Genomic DNA, 24,725 nt, shown 5'->3' with positions numbered 1-24,725 from the left:
ACTATGTCTGGCTTCTTGTTTATCATCTGAGGACACCTTTTCAGGCCTTTCCTGAATACCCACCCAAACTTAGCCCCTTCTGTCACTATTACAATGTGATATATTAGAACCAGCTTATTCCCATATCAATTGTTAATTTTCAGGAAATTTTCCAAACTTCAGGACATGATATGGCAGCTGGAAATGGGGTTTTGTGGGGGTCTTTATAGTGACAGTGCTATAATCCAGAGCCAGTTATTAAGAAAACTGCTGCCATCGTGTCATCCTATTCTGTTGGTTTTGCCTTTTTGTTGTTGTTATTTTGAGGGGTTCTTTTTGGGGTGGGGGGTCAATCTCTGAAATGTTTCTTTTATCAACTTATTTATTCTGTCTGTCTTGTTCAGTAGTGTTCCCAGCACCTGGAACAGAACCTGGCATATAGTAGCACTAAATAAATATTTATTAATTGGACAAATTAGTTTTAATAAATGGAGAAAAAATACATTATTCATGAAATCATGTTGAGGTATTTGACCATTTGGTAAGAAAATAAGCTCTATTCCCATTTTACATTGTTATTGTGTATAATAACATTATAGGTGGATTAGAGATCATTTTTAAACCAAATATAAATATATTAGACAAATATATTAATACATTAACATAATATAAATATTTTAGACAAAAATATTGAAACTATTCTTATCATTTGGGGAGTGGGAAGGGCCTTTTAAAAGATAGAAAACTCAGAAATAACATGAAAGACATTTTATTTTATATAACTGTAAAATTCCATGCAATAAAACATAAACAAGATCAACATCAGGTGACAAGTTAGAAAAAGTGTTTGTAGGAATGGGGTAATAGCTCAGCTGGTAGAGTGCTTGCCTTGCATGCACAAAGCCCTGGGTTCAATCCCTAGCATCACACAAAAAAATAAGGAGAAAAAAAAGAAAAGTGTTTGTAACATTTATAAAAGCTTGTATTGATATCCAATCTATATGAAGAGTTCCTATAAATCATAAAAGATATTCCAAAAGACAAATGATACAGTCGGGCAATTCACATAAGTTAGTGGATAGCCCTTAAACTTTAAGTTTTTCACCAACTCTAGAAATCTTGGAAATTCATAACAATTATCTTTATTTATCTAGAGGGCTGACAAAAATTTTAAATTGACAAGTATCCAGTATTAAATGAATTGAAGGCTGAAAAAAATTCACTCTAGGCCATTGAGTATTAAAATAATTTTTAGGGAAAATGATTTGACAGAACTTTCAAATCTTTTTAATGCACAAAGCCTCGAATCCAATAATTACACTTGGGAATATTTTTTCTATAGAGATATACATGTGCTTAGGACACTCGTGCAAAAGTTTTTATTATAGTAATTTATTATTCATAAGATTAAAACGGGAAACAGTGTAAGCTAGAATCCATTGGTAGAGGTATGGGCATATAATATATGTAAACCCATATGAAGTATGATTCAGGAGTTTTTTAAATGATGAATTATATATTTCAATGTGTATATGCAATTTCAGTAGACTTTGTAATCTCATTGCAGATCTCATAGGAGTTCACAAAATGAAGAAAACATGTAGTAAGTCCTCTGCATAACAAGCTCTATTTCCAAAATGGGACTTTTGTCCTTGTTCAATCTACCAGAAGTACATTTCCCTCAAAAATAACTGTCTGGCTTTTAAAAGATAGAATCACCAGAATGGTGATTCTCAGCCAGGAGCAGTTTTGCCCCCATTCATCAGAGAACATTTAGCAACATTTTTTTATTTTACAACTGGAGTTAAGGAGGTACTTACTGGCATGTAGTGGGTAGGGACCAGAGGTCCTGTATATCCTACAATGTCCAGGACAGCCACATAACAAACAATTAAATTGTCCCATATCTCAGTACTGCAAAGGTTGAGAAACCCTGGCCCAGAGGGATCTAATAAGATAGGACAAAATGTATATGTCACAGTTAGGTTTCAGGGTAGTTCAGATTTTGAGGAAGAGAACTAGTATTTTTTTAAATTGTGTGTTTGTGTATGTGTGTGTATGTATACACACATATATACATATATAAACATATATACTTTTGTATTCATATATTTTAATGATTATCCTTATGTTTATTTTTTTTAATTAGTAGATCATGGGTTGGAGTTAAGCAGAGGTGATTAATAAGTGAAGTTGGAGTTGAGAGAAATATAGAAGTTAAGTTGGCAGGAGCAGGCAACTTATGTGTAAAGGAATGGATAATGCAAGGTAAGGGTCTCGTTGCATCTGAATTTCTGGTATAAGAAAAACAGGGCAGTCATAAAGCTAGTTTGACCAGAGATTTATCAAGAGGTTAAAATAAAGTGGAAGTATATGTCAAAATACACCCTACTGTCATGTATATCTAAAAAGAACAAATAAAAAAATAAAATGGAAGTTTGAAGCCAGACATTGGAATGCCAGTAAAAATTTGGATATAAGCAGATGGGAAGGGGCCATTTTAGACTCTCAAGCAAGTGTGCAGTGTGATTGTATTGAACATTTTGTATTAGCAGCACTTCTGTACAAGATAAAAAAGGGAAAAAATAGAGCCAGGAAGACAAATTAGGTAATACTTATGTTAATGTAGACATGTGGTGGTTGATGAGAGCAGTGATGTGGAGTGGATAGGGGAAATTTTAAAAAGAAGATCCTTTGAGACTGTGATAGTGTTACTTCATTATTTGAAGTTTGTAATTTCTGAATAGAGGCAGTGTACAAGTAGTAAAGAACTCTGTGAGTCAGACTATATCCTGGATTATTGTTTTATGAACAGAATTTATTTAATTTTTCTAAAATTGAATTTTCTCATCTAAAAAACAAGGGTAATAAGTTACTTCACAGACATAAAAAGAATTAATTGTAAGGTTGTACGCCACTACCTTCATTTGCAAATTGCACACTTCCTGCATTTGACAGTTCAACCGCTAGATGGCAGTACATGCCTTGATCATCAGCCATAGTTCTTTAGGAATCTGAGTTGTCTGAGCCTGATATTGATATCATGTTAGACATGGATGAAACCTTAGAGATCTGTTAGTGTAATCCAGGGTTTGTCAATCTATGGACCCGAAGCCAAACCAGAGCTTTTCTTTTTATGTCCCAAGAACTAAGCATAGTTTTTATATTTTCAAATGGTTACATTTTGAAAAGTTACATAAGTAAGTACCCAGTATCCTCCATTTTGTCTTTTGATCTGTAATTATTTACTGTTGGGCTCTTTAAGAAAACGTTTATCCACCCATCTCATTCCTTCATTCAATTCATAAAGGAAAGTGGAGCTCAGAAATACCTAGTGACTCCCATAGTCTCTTGTAAGCTAGTAGCATTGCTCAACTGGAAGTAGATCTTCAAATTTCTGGCCCAGCATTGCCTTAATATAAAGTGTACCTTTTCCTTTCAACTCTTAGCTATCACACCCTTCCTTAAACTTCACTGTAATCCCACATATTTGAGAATTGCCCTTTTAACACTACCCGGATATTAGACTGAAGTCAAGGTTTTGGGGTTTTGTTTTTTGTTTTATCCTGAACAGAGACTTGGTTCTGGGACATCAGACCAATCTAGTGTCAGAGCCTTCTCAGATGCTGTGTTCTTCATCTTAGGGAATTATACCTATGACTGATTATATATTTTTATAGTGATGCTTCTGTAGAATCTTTTTTCAGGTGTTAGTAACTTCACTCATTTCTCACACATTCCCCCTTTCATGTAGGGACAAACAAAAGATAATATGATGTTATTACTCTCTAAGATTTATACATCAGAAGACAAATTTTCATTCATTCTATAAACATGTATAAGACTGCTTCCCCATTTGAGCATCCTGCCTAGTGCTTCTTAAGTATGTGAATATGAATGAGAGTCTTTCACTTCAATTTAAAATAAAAGAGCACCCCCTGCCAAGTTATCTTTCTGGGAAAGAACCTATTTTAAAATTTTATATAGAAGGTGAGCAAAAGAGACCTACTATGTGCTCTCTCATGGAGCTTTTAGTTTTAAGTATAAAATATGATACTTCCTCTTAAACAGCAATCATTTGTAATCAGATCAAGTGTTAGAAACTTCAAAGTGTAAGAAATCAGTTGATACCCTCCTTCTAAATCGTGTGATTTAGAAGTTTAAGAACTTAATATTTATAAATACCTCAAGTATCTCTGAACAATAATTTTTATTACCATAATACTCTTTTCTAGTGGACCTGATTATAGTGGGTACTGGTTTTGTGTGTTTTATTTTGTTACAATGCTAGGAATCAAACTGAGGGCCTTGTGCGGTTAGGCAGGTACTGTACCACTGAGCTACATCCCTTTCTCTAGTATTATTGTAACTTTTTTAAAGAATGGTTGAAAATACTTAAATCTCAAATGCAAATGTTCATATATAATCAATAAATTGTCATATATCTACATAAATCTAAACAAATTTTAATCAACAATTTTAAAGACAAATTAGCAATATTTTTTAAATATTTATTTTTTAGTTGTAGTTGGACACAATACCTTTATTTTATTTATTATTATGTGGTGCTGAAGATTGAACCCATGGCCTTACACATGCTAGACAAGTACTCTTCTGCTAAGCCACAACCCCAGCCCAAATAAGCAATATTTTGAAATAAGAATTTTAATTCAGCAGATTTGGTAATTCAGAATAATTTTCTCTGCAGCATAGCTTTGGATTCTTTTCATTTTCAAGATAGGTTCATATCTTTTCTGACATGAATGACAATTCTTTTTTAGGCTTCAATAGTGCTTTATAGTTATCATACTTAGGTTCATTTTGACATAATCATCCATAAAATCATACATGAAATTTTAGTTACTCCATTTCAGTCCCCAGTACCTTCTCTTTCTCTCTTCCTCTCCCTCCCTCAGGTCCATTTCCCTATTCTATTGGTCTTCCTTCTGTGAATGACAACTATCTAAAACAAATTTCTTCACAATATTTGTTGAAAACTCTTTTATAATCTTATTTTCATTATGGCAAATATAATATTGTCTGAGTATAATTATGAAGCTACACTGGACACATAAACCCAACCCCCAAAACAGAACATAGAAGCTACCTTTTTATAAAGAATCTAAACAACCACTTTTATACTTTCGGTCCTATAACACTGGATCAACTGGATTAATTTGTTGTTTTTGTGGTAAGACTTGTCAAACCTTTCAAATCATTTTGAAGATCATTCAAAAAGTGTATTAATTTAATAATTACATTATAGCCAGGCATGGTGGTACATGCCTGTAATCCCAGCTACTTGGGAAGCTGAGACAGGAGGATTTCAAGTTCAAAACCAGCCTTGACAACTTAGTGAGACCCTGTCTCAGTAAAATAAAAAGTCTAGGGATGTCCCTTAGTTGTATAGTGCTCCTGGGTTCAATCCCCATTTTGGGAGGGAGGTGGAATTATAAAAGTTAGTGCCATGAATTATCTTTTTTTATAGATTGAGTTACATGTAAATTTTAATGTTTTTGTTCTCAATTTAAAAGTCAATACACTACAGCTTTGGATTTTTTTGTTTTTGTTTTTGTTTGTTTGCTTGTTTGTTTAGTATTTATTTTTTAGGTGTAGATGGACACAACACAATGCCTTTATTTTTATGTGGTGTTGAGGATCGAACCTGGGTCCCGCTTGTGCTAGGCGAGCCCTGTATCGCTGAGCCACAATCCCAGCCATACATCTTTGTTTTTATTGAGAATCTCTTACTCAAACAGCATTCCTTGATATTTTCTGTGAAAATCAGATGATGCCTACAGCCACCTTCTGTCCATTTCCCTGGAATTAACTCCTTAAAATTCAATGATTTCTAAGCTGGGCTTGGTGGTACCTGCCTATAGTCCCAGCAACTCAGGAGACTGAGGCAAGAGGATCACAAGTTCACAAGATCCTGTCTCAGAAGGATTTTGGATAGATCAGTGGTAAAGTGCCCTTAGGTACAATCCTCTGTACCAAAACAAAACAAAAAACCCTTAATGATTTCTAAAGCCTACAAAGTTGATGACTAGCTGCCCCATTTGAAATGGTGCTGAGAGCCCTGGGCCACATCTGAAAAGAAGCATTGATTGTAATCAGTGATCCCAGTAACAAGCAAGAACATCAGTGACTTGTCAGATATGACCTGCTCTTTCGCTGGTCTCCTTATTCTATTGTGCATTGCTATACCGTCCCACTCAGAGTTTCATTTGTTTGAGATTTACTTTTACTTAAGTTATTAAATTTTGATGTGAAATTGAAATTGTACATTCTTAAAATGTTTCTAATCGATAACTATTTTTTTTCAAACCCTTCTTTGTCCAAAGGGAACGTGTTGAGAATACCAGTCGCCCAGGAGAGATGCAGGTAACCATTCAAAATCTAATGCCAGCGACTGTGTACATCTTTAGAGTTGTGGCTCAAAATAAACATGGCTTCGGAGAGAGTTCAGCTCCACTGCGAGTAGAAACACAGCCTGAAGGTAATTCTTCCACCTATCTGTCAGCCCTTTGCAGAGGGAGACCTAGGAAGGTCTCTCTTATATTAAGCCTTGCATACCATAGGAAAGCAGAAGCTGATAGCTCCTCATCTTCAGGTCCTTAAGAACTAGGGAAGACAAAATGAATTTTCATCAAACAGCAGCAAATAGTATGAGATGGTATAATTCTGCAGATACTTTTCTACATATTCATATTGTACTGATCCTTTAAGACAGCTCAGATGCCTTCTGTAATCTTTCTTTTGATCCTGTCTACTCTGAGACAAATTATCACTTTCTTCCTTCAGTTGTGATTATATCTTGCTTATGGATATTTCATATAACGTAGTGCCTTGCACATAAAGTGGATATTTATTATTGTTGTCAGCCAGATTTCCCTGTCCAAATGCATATCTCACTCATTAAAAGATCTTGGACCCTTTATTTTGGACCTTTGGTCTTTTGTACTAACAGTGGTACTTCTAACTACATTTTTAAGATTTTTTGTGAGACAAGTATCAAGTTGGTTTATATTATAAATGTCCTGTATACCTTAAGTTTTGGTTGTAAACTATAGGCCTGAAATTATAAGAAACAATCAAGTCATAATTAATGCTTTCCCCAGTTGGCACTTTTTCTACACTTCTGTCATTTTTTAAAACCAGCCACTGGTTTTCCTTTACCTTTAACTTTAGCCACTGTTTTTCTTCAGAACATTCTCAAGTTTACTTTTACTATTAATTGCACAAGATTTTTTGTTGTTGTTCACAAACCTCTGGTAATAAAGATTTTGCTTTGAAAGCATGTGAAATAGATTTATGAAAACGAATGACCTAGGAACTAAACAGAATGAATGAATGTACTAGTGCAACTATAGAAATAATTCAAAGACTTTCCCTGATGGTTAGAATAAATGAAGTCAAGAAGCTGTAGAGCTTTACAATGCTCTAGCAAATCACTCATTGATCAAAATTTGAGTTTATCATAACCCAGGTACTCTGCAGGGTATTAGAGATACAGGGATAAAGAAGATAAGATTTCTCCTCTTATAGAAGAAGCAATGAAAATAGAAGGCCATTGTTCATTTCAGTGATAAGAAGCAAGAACACAAGGACATCAGAATCCACCAGTTAATTTAAGGGAAAAAATGTGTTCTTCTTACAGAGAAAGGATGTTGAATTTCACAGTTACCCACGTTCAGACAAGTGCAGAAATACTCCACTAAATTTTAAGCTCAATTATCCTTCATAAGCTTTTTTGTGCAGGCATCATACATGAGAGAGATGGAAATTTACTTCAAAAGGTAGTAAGGTAAGGCAGAATTCTTGGAAAAGATGAGACCTGAGATTGACCTTGAAGCATTTGAACTTAGCATTCTTGAAAAAAAGAAGCTGTATGACCCAAATCCCAGAAATAGGATCAAACAGTATACATGCTCATGCAAGGTGAGTCATGATGAAAGTGAAGGAAAGACCACAGGATTTGATCCACTGCAAGGTTTTATCCTGGAACTGTGGAATCTTCTGAGTACTACACAAAAGTATTTGTGTGCCTGTACATTCACATTTCCCTTAGAAAGAATCTGCAGCTTTCATTATCATTTCAGATCTTGTGTGTGAAATTGTTGAGAACCCCTGGACTATAGGGTTGTTGATAGATTGAGAAATGAAAGAAAAGATTAAGGAAAAGTAACTATTGGGTGCCTAATATGTGCCAGTCACTGTATTAGGCAATCAAGATGGAAAGAAGAGTAAGACTTGACTTTTGTCCAAAAGAGCTTCAGTCTGACACCAGAGACAGACAAGTAAATACATAGTACTGTCAAATATGGCTAGTACAAGAAAAATAGGCATCACAATCATTTGTTCAGGGAGTTTGGTTAAAGAGAAAGTAATTAAGAATACGGGTAGATGGGGCAACAGGTTCTGGTGAGGATATTTTCAGGTTGAAGAAAGACTATAACATGTTTTAGCAAATGAGTAGCAGGGAATGAAGAGAGATTTGCATTTCATCTGGAGGTATTCAGCTTATGTGAGGGAGGTATAAATGTTGGAGTCAGCCCTTCGAAAATATTTTGCATATTTAGCTTCACAAACCAACTTAAAATTTCTTCCATTTATTATGTCACTGTACAGCTGAAATGAAAGAATTCATTAGCACCTTTTTTAGGATTGTATTTACTTGCACTTAGCCAATGAATATATTGAAAGTGATTTCAAGGGAATTTAGGAGCTGTTGTGTTTTCTTTCCCCTTTAGTAAGTTACAGGAAAGTTTTCCATTGCTGCAGAAGTGTGACAAATGCCGCCTGTCAGGCTGAACAAAATATGCTCTTGACATTAAGTGAATAACATGACTTATAACTAAATAAAGCAAACAACTGTTTAAGTAACTATATTCAGGTTCCTCTAGTTCCGTAGAAAAACAAATCTTAAATTGCAGTGCTGTTATTCAAGAAAGCCAGTTTTACATTTTGTTAGGGTTTTTTCCCCCCTTCCAAGCTTTTATCTTATGGATGCCTGTTACAGAGACACTAGTGCCAAAGAAATTGTTTTCAAATATGGGATGTCTACTGAAATGTAGACATGGGCAACTATGCAGGATTTGTGTATAAATAGGAACTAGAGTCTGTCAGTCAGAAAAAAAGAATACAGTGAAATGGTCAGTATGTGAGCCATTGTACAAATAAGATTCAGGTACACCATCCATCATTTGACAGCAGTTGCTCAATCAGTCAACTGCCAATTCAGTTTTTCAATCATGTGCATCCTACTAACAGTATTGCAACAATCTCCTTATTGATGTCTTTGAGCTCTTATTTTAGAATTGGGAAGTGCCTGGCTTTTGGTTCCACCACTGTAACTTTCCCATCACTTAGTAAAGGTTCTTAACTACAAAACCTCAAATGTAAATGGGGATGCTAATAATATTCATCTTATGAGTTAGCAAAAAAATAAATGACAAAAAAAAGCATGTAAAGAACTGAATTCTTTACTGGTAAGCATTTAGTAAATAATAACTGTTTTTAAAATATTTTTTTATCTAATCTTGTTCCTTTACTGTTCACATGTGCTTCCTAAACACAGATCTGATCATGTCATGCTCCTACTCTACTATATATGTATTAGCCTAATACCACATCAATCAAGTCAGTTGTTTTCTTAGTTCCAATTGTTTCCAAAACATGGCCAGTATGATAGTATTGATGAGGATGGTTATTAAGGAGTGCAATAAATCTCATTTGTGTCTTGCTGTCTTGAAATCTTCTTTCCAGTCCAGCTCCCTGGCCCAGCACCTAACATCCGAGCTTATGCAACATCTCCTACTTCCATCACTGTCACATGGGAAACCCCGTTGTCTGGCAATGGGGAAATTCAAAATTACAAATTGTACTACATGGAAAAAGGAACTGATAAAGAACAGGTATAAAATGAAGCCATTTATAAACCATTGGTTTAAATAAAGAGTTGGAATATATTTCCCAAACTCCATAGTTATTTGACTGGGAAGTGAAAGTGGGGGGAAAGATGTGTAGGAAACACAAAGTTGACAGGGTCTATTTCTTTGTAACATGATTTACTCTGTAGTTTTTACCAGCAAGAGTCACTAAACAACAGGTGATATTTCTAAGTAAAGTGCCAGTATTAATTATTTTAATCTGCTTTAACCATTAAATAGCATTTATAAAAGTGATAAAACTATATTGCAAAGAATATAGAATTTGTATAATCATTATTTTATAGCATTTCTTTTGGCTAGAGTTGTGTATAAAAACAGTGTTTTATTTTATTCAAGGATGTTGATATTTCAAGTCACTCCTACACTCTTAATGGATTGAAAAAATATACAGAGTATAGTTTCCGAGTAGTGGCCTACAATAAACATGGTCCTGGAGTCTCCACACAGGATGTTGCTGTTCGAACATTGTCAGATGGTAAGTCTTTCTTCTTTTGGAACAAAGTACCATGCTTTATGCCCCTAGCAATATTGTAGTAAGATTATGTAAAGAAGATTCAGCTAAAATTCTATTTCTAACCTTTACTGGTAGTGTGACTTTGGTCAAGCTGCTTAACTTTTCTGAGCACGTTCCCACACATGTAAAATGCAGATAACACTGTCTTCATTGGTTGCTCTAAAGATGCACCAAGAAAGCATAGAACGTACAGTGTCTGGTACTAAATAGGTTCTTGGTGCTTATATTTTTAGCAAAGTCTTCTGTGTAAATAAGTACTATTGTTTGTTCCACAGACCATTTCAGGGCTGTTGGAAGGCTGCCCTCATTCAACTTAGCAATCATATTTACTTACTAAATCTTTTTGTATCCTCAGTATTTTCTGAGTTTCATTCTCACCTGTGACTGAATTCTAACCTAAGTTATATATATATATACATATGATCTAGAGCTATATTTTTCAAACTGCAGCTTGCCAAAAAGATCAAGTAGGTCAAGACCAGCATTTTTAAAAAACATTTTTAGAATAAAATAGAAAATATCACAGTTCAGAGTTCATTGCCCCTAGTAAAAGTGTCTATTGTTGGATGAAACTAAGCTAAGTCCAGATATATATATATGCTTTAGAAGCTATAGTTTGACTCCCTTGAGCATATGATCTAACTTGATATCCCCAGTAAAGGAACAGGCTGACATCTTGTGCCTCTGATGTGATGCACAAAGAAAGACACAGCCTCACTTCTGTTGTGTCCCTGCCCAAAATATTAAACACATATCTGAACACAATTGAAACAATCAGATATATCCAAATAGAAGGATGTTCTGGGGAAAAAAATATTCTTTACTTTTAAAAGCTGACCTAGATTCTTAAAATATATTTGTCTTAGGAAAGAGAAAGGTGGGGGTGGGATGGAGAATCATTCTAGAATCTATATTAAAGAAGAGTAAAGACATATGAAATAAGTATGATGTTTGACTGAATCTGGAGACAAAGCAGCCATACTGAATACAGTTGTCATAATTAATGTTAGCTATGCACAGTATTAGGCAATATTAAATATTAGAAGTGTTATTAGCTAATATTTTGTGTCAAGATTACATTTCCTGAATTTAATCATTGTATTGTAGTTTTATTGGAGCCTGTCCTAATTCTTTAGAGATTCATGGAGATACATTCTGAAGTGTTTAGGAGGGAAGTATCGTAGTGACTGCAGCCACCTCTCAGATGATTCAGAAATAATATGTGGATAGGTAAATCTGTGTGTATATATATTTATAGTGAAAAAAGTAAAGCAGATGTCACAGAATATTAATAATTGGTGAACCAGGAACAGAATATATAGTGTTCATTATACTATTCTAAAGAAGCCACTCCTCTGTGGGCTTGACTTTTTTAGGATACAAAGTTGGGCAAAAAGAAATAAAAAACTATAGTTTGGCTAGCCAACTGCATGAACCAGTTGGTCAAAATTTTTGTAAAAAGTTGAGGGGAAAATGCTTATTATAGGCTTTTTAAACTGCACATGAGCCAATTTTTAACAATGTTGAGTGGGTTGTCATGTCAACCAAGAACCTACAGGAACTGAATGAAACTGAGTATGTCTTAGCATGGTGATTTAGGGCAGCACTTTGGAGTAAGGCAAATCTTAGTTTTTATGCCAGCTGAAACTAATGCCTTGGGCAAGTTCACTTATCTGAACCTCGTCTATAATTTTTTAATCTATAAGATGGAAATAGTAATAGAAACCCCTTTGTGAAATTGTTGTTAAGTACCTGCACTATAGTGAGCATGTAGCAAATCTTAGCTCTAAGGATGCTGACAAAGACAGCAGTCACAAACAACTCTGTTAGGTGCCTCTGCAGCTGAGTCAGTGGATGAATGGATCATGAATGTACTGTTTGTAAAGCATAGGTGCCTGGCTCCTACTCCAGACCCTCTCCAGCCATCTTTGGGTTGAGGCCTGAGGCACAAGCTACAATAAGCAAGGCTCATTCTCTGCCTTCCAGAAGCTTTAGCACAATGGGCACATAAATACCTAATCACTTAATGTCAGAGAAAGGAAGAGAAAAGTTCCCTTGGATGGATCAGAAAAGAAATGTGGTAGAGAAAAGTCTACTTAAGCTGTTTATTGTTGCTTTAGCTTACTGTAATCATTGTGAAGAAAGATACTGGAGAGTACATAGTCCATAAACTTTGAGATACCCCCATGTTATATTCTAATATGTGAGGGACTAAAGTTATACAGCTGTTTAATCAATAGTCCCAAACTTCTTACATCTAAATGCATGCTCCCTGATACATAATTGCCTTAGGAAGCCAGATGGCTCACTTTACTAAAGCTGTCATTGCTTAAATATCTTCCTCTCTTGGGAATTGCCTTCAAAACCAGTTTAGGAATCCCACAAGAAAGCCAAGCTCACTGATTTATGTACATCTCATTTTGATCCATATTGTCATTACCCAATTCAGTCACTTGCTACGTTCATTAGACTTGGTTCCAGAGAATGTGTGGCTCTTTCCCAAGACAAATATTCAGAAGAATATACTTAAGATTCAGAATACATCTGGAGTCTAGAAAAATTCAGAGTCTAGAATTCTAAAGTGTAGAGCCAGTGTACATTCTGTAATATACAGTGCATGCTCATATGAAAGTGTCTTATTTTTAAAAATTAAGCAAACACAGCCACACCTCATCCCCCTGTGATTGTCAGCATGACAGCATTATTGGCAACTAGGTTGAAACCCTCTGGTCACATAGTCAATGTTTGAGATACATAATGGTTGTGTGAAGTCTAGCTAAGAACAATCCCATGATGGGTGATGTGTGTGTAATTAACGTTTGATTTTATTTTATTTTATTGTTTTTCTTGTTCAGTTCCCAGTGCTGCTCCTCAGAATCTATCCTTAGAAGTTAGAAATTCAAAGGTAAAACTTTGTAATTCTGCCATTCACTTTACTGGTATACTACTGAGCCTCAGGTGCTTACAGAGGGGGAGGTTACATGGGAAATCACCAGAACAATAAATGCCAATGCTATGATAATCATTTTGCTTTTTAAAAAATACTAACCAATTAAATTAGAACATAATTGAAAATACTCATAATCAAGCAAAGAAACGAAGTAACATAAATATTATATTTGCCAGTAAAGTTGTTCATAGGACCCAACTCATTTATTCCATTTAACTTTTACTTTCTTTCTCTAATGCCAATGCATTTTTAGTCTTCCTGCAAATAAATTGGTATTTTTATGTAAGCTTAACATTTTCAATATTAACCAACTAAAACCTTAGTAATGTGGCAGAAGGAAATAAATTGTTTATGATGACATGGTTCTGTAGTCCTGTGAGACAAGCCCAGTGTGAACTATAGGCAGACACATAGGTTTGATTGTGTCTGCCCATACTGTCCCTGGTCAGTTCACTACATGTAAAGCTATGCATGCCTCTCAGAGGCCCACAGCCCCTTCTAGGATCCATAGACAAATGAAATGGTCCTTTCATAAAGTACCATAGAACTCTTTCCTTCTTGAAGAAACAATCAACTAGCCCCTTTTTGAAGAGTTTTAGATAGAAATTGTTTAACTTCAGCAATTTTGCAATGGAGACACAAAAAAAAAAATCTTATACAGCCAGGGGTGGTGGCGCATGCCTGTAATTCCAGCAGCTTGGGAGACTGAGACAGGAGGATGCTAGTTTAAAGCCAGCCTCAGCAACTTAGTAAGGGCCTAAGCAACTTAGCAAAAGCCTGTCCCAAAATAAAAAGGGGCTGAGGATGTGGTCCAGTAATTAAGTGCCTCTTCAATTTCTAGTACAAAAAAAAAAATTATATCTAACAACAGTTTACTTCCTAATCAATGTGCTTCTAACCTCTTATACTTTCCCTCTGAAATTTTTTCTGGAATTTTTGACCAACATATTCATTCTGACAAAATGCCCAGAGATCACTGGTCCAGAGTGCACTACTTGAAATTATATTCTCCCCATTTTGCCACTGGAAGTTTTAAAATAAGAAGTGTTTTTGAGTGGTTAATAATAAAACAGTTAGGACCAACCTTTCAATATGTTCAGTCTTTTCCCTATATAATCTTATCTTTCCCAGAGTATTATGATTCACTGGCAGCCACCTTCTCCAGCCACACAGAATGGGCAGATTACTGGCTACAAGATTCGCTACCGAAAGGCCTCCCGAAAAAGTGATGTCACTGAGACCTTGGTTACTGGGTCACAACTGTCTCAGCTGATCGAAGGTAAGCTGTTTTGCATATAGACAGAAGCTAAGAAGTTATGTCATTTTCAGACATTGAATTATATTAGTCTAAGAAGTGCTCTGAGCTGTTGGCTTACATAAATAAAAAATGGTTCCCCCCAATTTTAATAGTCACTTGATTTAATTTAATGAAAAATAGACTTGATATAATTTAATGAAAACACCTTATAGATTCCACCATTTCTTAATGGTAAGATTGTGTTTGATTTTTGTTTTTTTCCTTGTATTTTCCACATTTCTTTTTTGAGTGCATATGTTGCTATTTTGTAATCTGAAAAAGTAAAACAGCAATATATAAGAATAGAAATTATTCCACTTAATCTAATTGTAACAAAGGTTTACAAAACAATTTTTATAATAACATTGACAGCACTTATGTTTTAGTGGTCTGCAAGAATGTTTATGAATAGCTGCAGCAATACAATAATCATATTTGCTACCATAGAATTTTTTTAAAGTTTTTTTTTTTTAAGAGAGAGGAGAGAGAGAGAAAGAGAATTTTTTTAATATTTATTTTTTAGTTTTCGGCGGACACAACATCTTTGTTTGTATGTGGTGCTGAGGATTGAACTCGGGCCGCACACGTGCCCGGCGAGCGCGCTACCACTTGAGCCATACCCCCAGCCCCACTACCATAGAATTTTTAGAAAATTCTATCATGGGTAATTTCTTTAGTATAGTTTGCCTTTTATATACAGCAGAACAAGTTACATATCTGGTAAAATGGCACCAAATACAGATTCATCCTGTAGACTACAGAAAATTCTCCTCTTTCTTCCCCAAATAGGGGAGATACAGTTAGCTTAGGGGGAAAAAAAAAAGTAAGGTTTCTCTGTAGGAGAATCTTGAGAAAAAAGAAGGTGACTCTGTCTGAGCCACGTGTAGTTGAGGAGGACAGAATCTAGGCATTACTAAACTAATGAAGGAGAGGGTAGGGTGGAATCTGCTCAGACCATACTCAAGTCTACAACCATATTAAGCATCTCTAAAATTCCCTATCGAATAAAAACAGCTATTCTTTTTTTTTTCTTTTTTTTTATTGGTTGTTCATAACATTACAAAGCTCTTGACATATCATATTTCATACATTAGATTGAAGTGGGTTATAAACCCCCAATTTTACCCCAAATGCAGATTGCAGAATCACGTCAGTTACACATCCACAATTTTACATAATGCCCTATTAGTAATTGTTGTATTCTGCTACCTTTCCTATCCCCTACTATCCCCCCTCCCCTCCCCTCCCATCTTCTCTCTCTACCCCATCTACTGCAATTCATTTCTCTCCTTGTTTATTTTCCCATTCCCCTCACAACCTCTTATATGTAATTTTGTATAGCAATGAGGGTCTCCCTTCATTTCCATGCAATTTCCCTTTTCTCTCCCTTTCCCTCCCATCTCATGTCTCTGTTTAATATTAATCTTTTCTTCCTGCTCTTCCTCCCTGCTCTGTTCATAGTTGCTCTCATTATATCAAAGAAGACATTTGGTATTTGTTTTTTAGGGATTGGCTAGCTTCACTAAGCATAATCTGCTCTAGTGCCATCCATTTCCCTGCAAATTCTATGATTTTGTCATTTTTTATTGCTGCATAGTACTCCATTGTGTATAGATGCCACATTTTTTTTTATCCATTCATCTATTGAAGGGCATCTGGGTTGGTTCCACAGTCTTGCTATTGTGAATTGTGCTGCTATGAACATCGATGTGGCAGTATCCCTGTAGCATGCTCTTTTAAGGTCTTCAGGGAATAGTCCGAGAAGGGCAATAGCAGGGTCAAATGGTGGTTCCATTCCCAGCTTTCCCAGGAATCTCCAAACTGCTTTCCAAATTGGCCGCACCAATTTGCAGTCCCACCAGCAATGTACAAGTGTACCCTTTTCTCCACATCCTCGCCAGCACTTGTTGTTGTTTGACTTCATAGTGGCTGCCAATCTTACTGGAGTGAGATGGTATCTTAGGGTGGTTTTGATTTGCATTTCTCTGACTGCTAGAGATGGTGAGCATTTTTTCATGTACTTGTTGATTGATTGTATATCCTCCTCTGAGAAGTGTCTGTTCAGGTCCTTGGCCCATTTGTTGATTGGGTTATTTGTTATCTTATTGTCTAATTTTTTGAGTTCTTTAAAACAGCTATTCTTTTTAAGCATGGTCCAAATATTCACAAGATGAACAGCATTTAATCTTCATGATCTGGTACTGGATATTTAATGGTGAACAAAAACAGGGATATTGAAATGTAACTTAAAGCTTGAAGTACTAAGGAACAATATGGATTACCAAGATCCTGTGTACTAAGATTTTTTTTTTAATATTTTAGTTGCAGTTGGACCCAATACCTTCATTTTACTTATTTATTTTATGTGGTGCTGAAGACTGAACTCAAGGCCTCACCCATGCTAGGCGAGCACTCTACCGCTGAAACACAACCCCAGCCCCCTAAGTAATAAGTTTTATGATTATGTTTTAGCCAGAAGTAATTGTTGTGATAGTACTTAACACATTTTGTCATATCTTTAAACATGTATGATACACTTTAGTTTTGTTCTGTCAGTTACTTAGGGGGAGAGGAACTCTTGGCCTTTTTTTTTTTTTTTTTTAGAGTTCCAAGGACACCAAAAGCTGTCCCCACAACCTTTATTATTAACCTGACTGCTTGAAGGAGCCAAAGCTCTTGGGCTTGTGGTGATGGTTCTTGAGCTTCTTGGTCAGTGAGTGCAGGTGCTTCTATGGTACAGCAGAGCATTTGGTTATGGATGCTTCTGATCCCCCAGGGAGGCTCCATACCACCCTGGCCCCCACTAGCCTGAGCAGCCAGCCTTTCTGCCTTGGTTGCCCTATACTGATGGTCAGGCAGCACTGCATGGAGCCGGGGAAAGGGCAGCACATGCATTTTTATGTGGTGCTGAGGATCGGACCCCAGGCCTCATACATACTAGGCAAGTGCTCTACCACTGAGCCACAATCCTAACCCATCTTGCCCTCTTTACATATACCTTTCTCTCTCATGCTATCTCTCATGTATTCTAATTCTCAAAAAGGCAGAAAATAATAATATGACTACTTCAGTTCTTTCAGGGTCTTAACTGAGCCATGTCTGCTAGTAATCCAGGCAGTTATCTCATGTGTAGCCAGCTCTAGCACTTTCTGGTTCATTGTGTACAGAGATAAAGGCAGGGAAGAAAATTGACTTGGACCTAGCCATTTTATTCCTCTTTCTGTCTCTGCTGTCTTGTGGGCAAACAGATTCAAAATGGATAAAACCTTCTGTTTCTCCTTCCAAACCATGTGCCAAGATTGGTTAACTGAGCCAGGGCATATCTTGCATCCAGGCCAAGTTACATTCTCAATGTGTCTTTGAAACTTCTGAACTATGCTGTTTTCCAAGATCCCAATATTTGAATATGGAGAAGCACAGTAATTTTTATATCTTTATAAGGCCTATCACAATATCAAATTTAAGTCCTCTAAAAATGTATGCATAAATGTATGAAAAATTATATTATTAACTATTGTCCTGTTTTGAAGGGTAGACGTTTATATATGGATCTTTGTTGTATTTAGTGCATTAGTAAATCTTGTACTTTATTAACTGGTAGTAAATTAAAAGTTTTATAATAGGTTTATTTTTTTTCCTTCTTTTGCCTAATAAAAATACATATGGACAGTTATTTGTTGAGAAACAGATTTCTAGGCCATATTTGATGTTTAAAATTTTTCTGCTATGGTTATAGGAGTGTTACAAGACCAAAGGTAACCTGATAGGAGTTATATCTTAACATTCTTTTCTGAGTTTTGGTTATCTTCTGAACCAGCTGACTTTGTTTTTTTGTAATAACTCTGATTATCTTTGGCCTTACATTTCTTTCTAAGAAAATTAAGGGATTCCAGTTAATGATCTCTAAGGTGCCTTCAAGATCCTAAACAAAAATCTCTTATCTTCTAGGATCTTTAGTCATTTTTGTTTTTTTCTCATGGGTGTGCAAACTTCATTCAGCCTTTACTGTGAAGATGTGCACTACTGTTCTGTGTTAAACTTTATCAAGCTATGAACTGAGTTAATGGGTGAGATATTTGCTTTACTGAAAGATTATTGATCTTTTGTTCTCCAGGGCTCTTGTTTCAGCCTGTTTGTTGTTTGTTTATTTTTTGTCGTTTGGGTCTCAGGTCTTGATCGGGGGACTGAATACAATTTCCGAATAGCTGCTTTAACAGTCAATGGTACAGGCCCGGCAACTGACTGGCTGTCTACTGAAACATTTGAAAGTGACTTAGATGGTAAGATCAAATAATTGTCAGTACCAACACTTGCTAGGTATTAAATGTAGTCAGTGAGTCAGATTGGAAAGCCACTTTGACTTAATCTCTGAACTTGAATGTATTATACTATTGTCATTCCTATAAAGCAGCAAGATTCCTGGAATTGATTCCCTACCCACCCCACCCCCCACCCCCTGCCCTAGCAGCTTTTAGAGAACTATTCCTTTAAGCTCTCTTCATGTCCGCCTGCTAGTCAGGAGTATTGAGCATCGAGCATCATCATAGTAAGCTGGACTCCTCCAGCAGAAGAGAGCAAATAAAAGCATACAGATGCTTTATCTGGGTGTGTTTGTTTGTTTGTTTTTTACCACTGCCATTAAATAGTAGATGAATAATCTAAAATTTAAGGCTGAGCCACATCAATTGTACCTTTATCTGAATTGTGGTTTCCCATTTTCCTAGTTCTGGACAACTTGTCCTTTTTCTTACCTGTTTATTCAATAAATTATTTCATGTGGCTGTGTGTAGTTATGGCAGGTGTCAAACTTGGGAGACAAAAGACCTTCATTTTCTTTCCAAGTCTCAATTTACTAGTTTTTAAGTTAAGGTGGTAATTTATGCCTTGAAGTAATACATGTGAAAGATATTATGAATTGCTACTCTTTAAAAGCCTGTAAGTCTCCTAGCAACTGAGTCAATTTTGAATCTCAAATTCCATTTTTACTGACCTATAGATTATTTAGGAAAGTAAATAATTGGTACCATTGCCATTATGGGTTGCTTAATCACCTAATCACAGCAGGCTTTTAATTGCTTGATGTTTTCTTTCTCTTTATACCTGGTAAAGTTTGGCAGTGGGATGTAGAGCAAAGGATGGGAAAATATTGAAAGGCAACTTATTTTTCTCTACCAGGAAGACGTTCTGAATCTTTGTCTTCCTTCCATAATAATATTACAGTATTTTGTATTTAGGGCTATTAAAGTTTTGTTTTGGATGCATTTAAAACCATAAGCCACATTTCACTATACGTTGCAGGTTCTCTTTGAACTCTTGACCCCAAATAGGGGAACACTTATCCCCAAATAGTTTAGCAGGAGGCTGAACATCATTCATTCCCCAAAGATGGTAAAATATTCTACAGTAAAGTGGATCTCATCTTGTTTTTCTACTTTCCTTCCCAGAAACTCGTGTTCCTGAAGTGCCTAGCTCTCTTCATGTCCGCCCGCTTGTCACGAGCATTGTAGTAAGCTGGACTCCTCCAGAGAATCAGAACATCGTGGTCAGAGGTTATGCCATTGGTTATGGCATTGGCAGCCCTCATGCCCAGACTATCAAAGTGGACTATAAACAGCGCTATTACACCATTGAAAATCTGGGTATGTTTGCTGAGTAAAGGACATAATTGTGCACATTGTGTTGTTCTATTTAACTTTTTATTGCATAATAATTTTAGTTTTATAGAAAAATTACAAAACAGTACAAAGAATTCCTATATATGCTTCACACAGATTCACCAATGTTTAACATTTAGCCACCTTTGCTTTATCCTTCTGTCTTCCTGTGTATACATATTTTTCCCCTGAACCATTTGAAAGTAAGTTGTAAACCTGAAAACTCTCCCATTAATAGTTTTGACATGCAGCTCCTAAAAATGACATTATTCTAACATAAACCCAGTTATCAAAATCAGAAAATTAACATTGAGACAAAGTCTAGAGACTTTATTCATATTTGGAATTTTTCTCACTATGCCCCTTACAACAAAAGAAAAATATCATTTTCTGGTCCGTGATCGCATCTGTTGCACTGTAGTACCAATTATTACTCTGGTGTTTCCATAGTGGTGATTTTCTGATTCCATAGTTCTTCCGTGTTTGTTCCTTAGTTTATAACAAGGAAGATCTTTCTTTTGCCTCCATGGAGAATGAAGAGCCAATGGTTCCAATGTCCATTTCACACCTCCCTTCTTTCTTTAAGCACTTTCTTTTTTTTAATATTTATTCTTAAGTTTTAGGTGGACACAATATCTTTATTTTACATTTATATGGTGCTGAGGATTGAACCCAGTGCCTCGTGCACGCTGGGCTAGCGCTCTACCACTTAGCCATGACCCCAGCCCCTAAGCACTTTCTTTTTGACACAGAAAGATGCTCCAAACTCATCTGATATTTTCCCAGCCTCAGCCCCAGATCAGCCATTTCTCCAAGGATCACTTTTTTCTTTTATGGAAAAATAATATTTAGAAACAAATATCTGAGCATTCTACATACTCACTAAAGTAGAAAATCCTTAAGAATATACAAAAAGTCTACTAAGATTATAAGTGAACTAATCAAGGTCACAAGATACAAAGTCAATGTATAAATATAGTTATAGTCCCATATACCATTAATAAACAATTAGAAATTGGAATTTAGATAATCATTCCTTTACATAGCATAAAAATATGAAGCAGGAATAAATTTACAAAATATGTGAATGATTTCTATACTGAAAATTAGAAAGACATTGCTGGGAGAAATTAAAATGCCAATGAAGATGTTCATTGATGAAAAGATAGTATTACTAAGATGGATTTCTTTCCAGTGCAATCCTAAGGAAACTTCCAGTATTTTTTTTATGGAAATTGATAAGTTGATTCAGAAACTTACATGAAAAAGCAAAGAAACAAGAATAGCTAAAATTTTTGGAAAAAACAAAAAGAGGAACCATACTACTTGATGATTTCATGATGACTTTTTGAGTCACAGTAATGGGTACAGTGTGGTATTAGTGTAAAGATAAATACTATAGATCAGTGGAACAGTGTAGAGTCCAGAAATGGATCCCTATGTATGTGGTCAGATGATTTTTTACAAAGGTACTGAGATGTTCAGTGAGAAAAGGATAGTCTTTTTTGTTTGTTTAATCTTTTTAAATATACCTTTATTTTATTTATTTATCTTTATGTGGTGCTGAGATCAAACCCAGGGCCTCACACATGCCAGGCAAGCACTCTACCACTGAGCTACAACCCCAGCCCCAAGAAAAGGATAGTCTTTTTAACAAAAGGTGTGGGATAATTGGATATCAGTATAAGAAGGAAAAGGAACTTTGACCCTTGTCTTATACCAGTCACAAAAACAGACCTAAACGTAACAGTTAAAATTATAAACCTTCTAGCTGAAAACATAGGAAAAGACTTTAATGATCTTGGGGTGGGCAAGGACCTCTTATGATGCAAAAAAGTAAATACAAGTCTAAAAATTTAATTTACTAAAAGTAAAAAAAAATTAATAAAATTAAATAATTTTTTTAAAGTAAATGATATCTAAAAATTAATAAAATAGACTTCATCAAAATTTTAAACTTCTACTTTTGGAAAGATAAAATGAAAAGATGAGCCACAGACTTGGAGAAAATACCTGCCATTCAAATATCTGACAAAGAATTTGAGTTTACAATATATAAAAATTCTTAGAACTCTGTAAGAAAACCCAATTTAAAAAAAAAGTGGATAGAAGATTTGGACTGATACTATGCCAGTGGACAGTAAGTACATGAATGCTCAGCATCATTAATCATCAAAGAAATACACCATGATGCAATATCACTACACATTCACTAAAGTTGACCAACAACACCAAATATCAGCAGGGATGCAGAGCTGCTTCCATGCTTGCTATTAGAGATGTCTGATAGTATAACTGCTTCATAAAATAGTTGGAGTTCTCTAATGAATTTAAGTATACAAACTAGCAATCTTATTATAGATATTTCATTTAAGAAATAAAAACTCCTGTCTATATAAAAGCAAACAAAACTGTTTATGGTGGCTTTACTTATAATAGCTCAAAAGGAGAAATGGTACAAATTTCCACCAATTAGTAAATGATAAATTGCACTATATCCAAGTGATGGAATACTACTCAGTAACTAAAAGAAATTGTCAATACACATGAACAACAGAAATGAGTCTCATAACTCTAATATGCCAATAAAAAATATGGAAAAAATGAGCCTTACAAAGATTTGCTGAGCAAAAGGTCAAACTGAAGACAGTACATCCTATGTTATTACATTTTTATAAAATTACAAAATAAGCAAAACTGATATTGCTACAAAGCAATATCAGTGATTTTTGTGAAACTGGGAGGGGTAGCAGTTAACTACAAGGACACAACTACTTGGAGTGATTTCACAGGTATGTAAATTTATCAAAACTTAATGTACAGTGAAATTGGTATATATTTTATTGTTACTCAGACCTCATGGTTGATTTTAAAGCAAGAGAATTTCAGAAATATTAATATTTCATAATAAAATTGAATTGATCTGGCTAAGTATAATTTTCCAAATTGGATTATCATTATCTTCTTTTGAAAGACTTGTCTTTTAACTCAGAATCTTCCCTGATGAAATTTTTTTTCAAATCATTGCTTTGTAAACATGTTTCCTAAGAACAACTTCAAATGGATGATAACTACTTACCTTCATCTTTTCTGTTAGAAAATAAGCAACAACTTAATCTACTAAAAAATAAGCCCCCCCTCCATCTTTTCTGTTAGAAAATAAGCAGCAACTTAATCTACTCCAAAAAAGCCCCCCCCAAAAAAGCTTTGCTGTGCAACAAAAAAAATCCCTGTGATGACCAGTCTCCTACTATTTCCTTTATAAAACTGCTAAAATGAAAATCCTTTGCAATGCACTCACAGGACATGGTCCTTGACCTTTATGTGCTTTCAGTCTAAAAAGAGAACAAAAGTAAACACAAGAAACTATGAGTTTAAATTGAAACATATTGAGGGAAGGGAGAGTTAGCAAGGCACAATAGAGCAGGGCTTGAAAGACTGATCCAGGGTAGTGTTTAAAACATAAATAGGAAATTAAGTAAACAAGTAGACTCCAATTGAAAAGAGAATATATAGAGAAGTACCAAAAACAAAATTAACTTGGCATAAAGTAAAATAAGTTTGAACTATTTTTGTTAGATATAAGATGAATATAATGTTGAATAAGAGGAGCAAGTCAGAAGAGGTTTACATCTTCTATCAGACTAGAACCCTCCCCTGAGATCCACATCCATACCTGCACCTAGCCAAAATTTACATTTAGTATCTTTTCCCCAAAACCTGTCAATCAATCAGCAAATTTTTAATGAGCACCAACTATTCCAGACACTGGCTAGAGACAGAGCCAAGAACCAGGCAGACGTTATAGTTTAGAAATAAAATGATTTAAAAAAACTAAAAGTGTTCATAATACTGAGGAAGAGAAATGGAGTGTTGCAAGCTATGTAGCTAGAGAAACTAACCACTATATGAATAGGCTTTTCTGGGTATAGAGAAAGGATGAGATGGGATCATCCAGCATTGAAACAGTGGTGGAAGAGAGCTCTCAGAATGAAAAGGTGACCAGGAAAGATGGAGCACTGAGAAAGAGGGAAGAATAGTGAGAGACAGGTAGAATCAAAAAGACATGATTATTTGCTGAGAGAGGGGAAGGTGTTAATGACTGCCAGATTCCTGACTTGAATTTCAGGGTTGGTAGTATTGCCATTTGCTTAACTAGGGAACACTGAAGCAAGTCTCAGGTGAGGAGAGAAAGGGAAAAAGGAAGAGAGTAAGACTTGAGACATCTAAGAGAAGATGCCAAACAGTCCAAGATAGAGGTCTGATAATCACAAAGGTCGCGAGTAGAGATATGTATTTGCAGTTAATCAAAACAGTTAGTTAGCACAAGCTAATCAAAACTAATGAAACAAATGAAAATACATAGAAAGTGGAAAGT

The 24,725-nt window shown here is 35.3% G+C and overlaps 1 protein-coding gene across 8 annotated transcripts in view; it reads left to right on the top strand.

The window, feature by feature from the left end:
• NEO1 (neogenin 1) overlaps positions 1 to 24,725 on the top strand; it is a 229,106-nt gene that overhangs the window by 164,691 nt on the left and 39,690 nt on the right. For all 8 annotated transcript variants that reach the window (XM_081292171.1, XM_081292172.1, XM_081292167.1 and 5 more), the window contains exons 9-15: positions 6,324 to 6,478; positions 9,748 to 9,896; positions 10,269 to 10,407; positions 13,302 to 13,351; positions 14,528 to 14,675; positions 18,863 to 18,973; positions 20,138 to 20,332. In XM_081292171.1, the coding sequence (XP_081148297.1) occupies positions 6,324 to 6,478; positions 9,748 to 9,896; positions 10,269 to 10,407; positions 13,302 to 13,351; positions 14,528 to 14,675; positions 18,863 to 18,973; positions 20,138 to 20,332 (947 nt within the window). The remainder of the gene's footprint in view (positions 1 to 6,323; positions 6,479 to 9,747; positions 9,897 to 10,268; positions 10,408 to 13,301; positions 13,352 to 14,527; positions 14,676 to 18,862; positions 18,974 to 20,137; positions 20,333 to 24,725) is intronic.

The sequence above is a fragment of the Spermophilus citellus genome (assembly GCF_964194105.1).
Source record: "Spermophilus citellus genome assembly, chromosome: 4".
NCBI lineage: Eukaryota > Metazoa > Chordata > Mammalia > Rodentia > Sciuridae > Spermophilus > Spermophilus citellus.
This window is presented reverse-complemented; position numbering and strand designations above follow the sequence as displayed.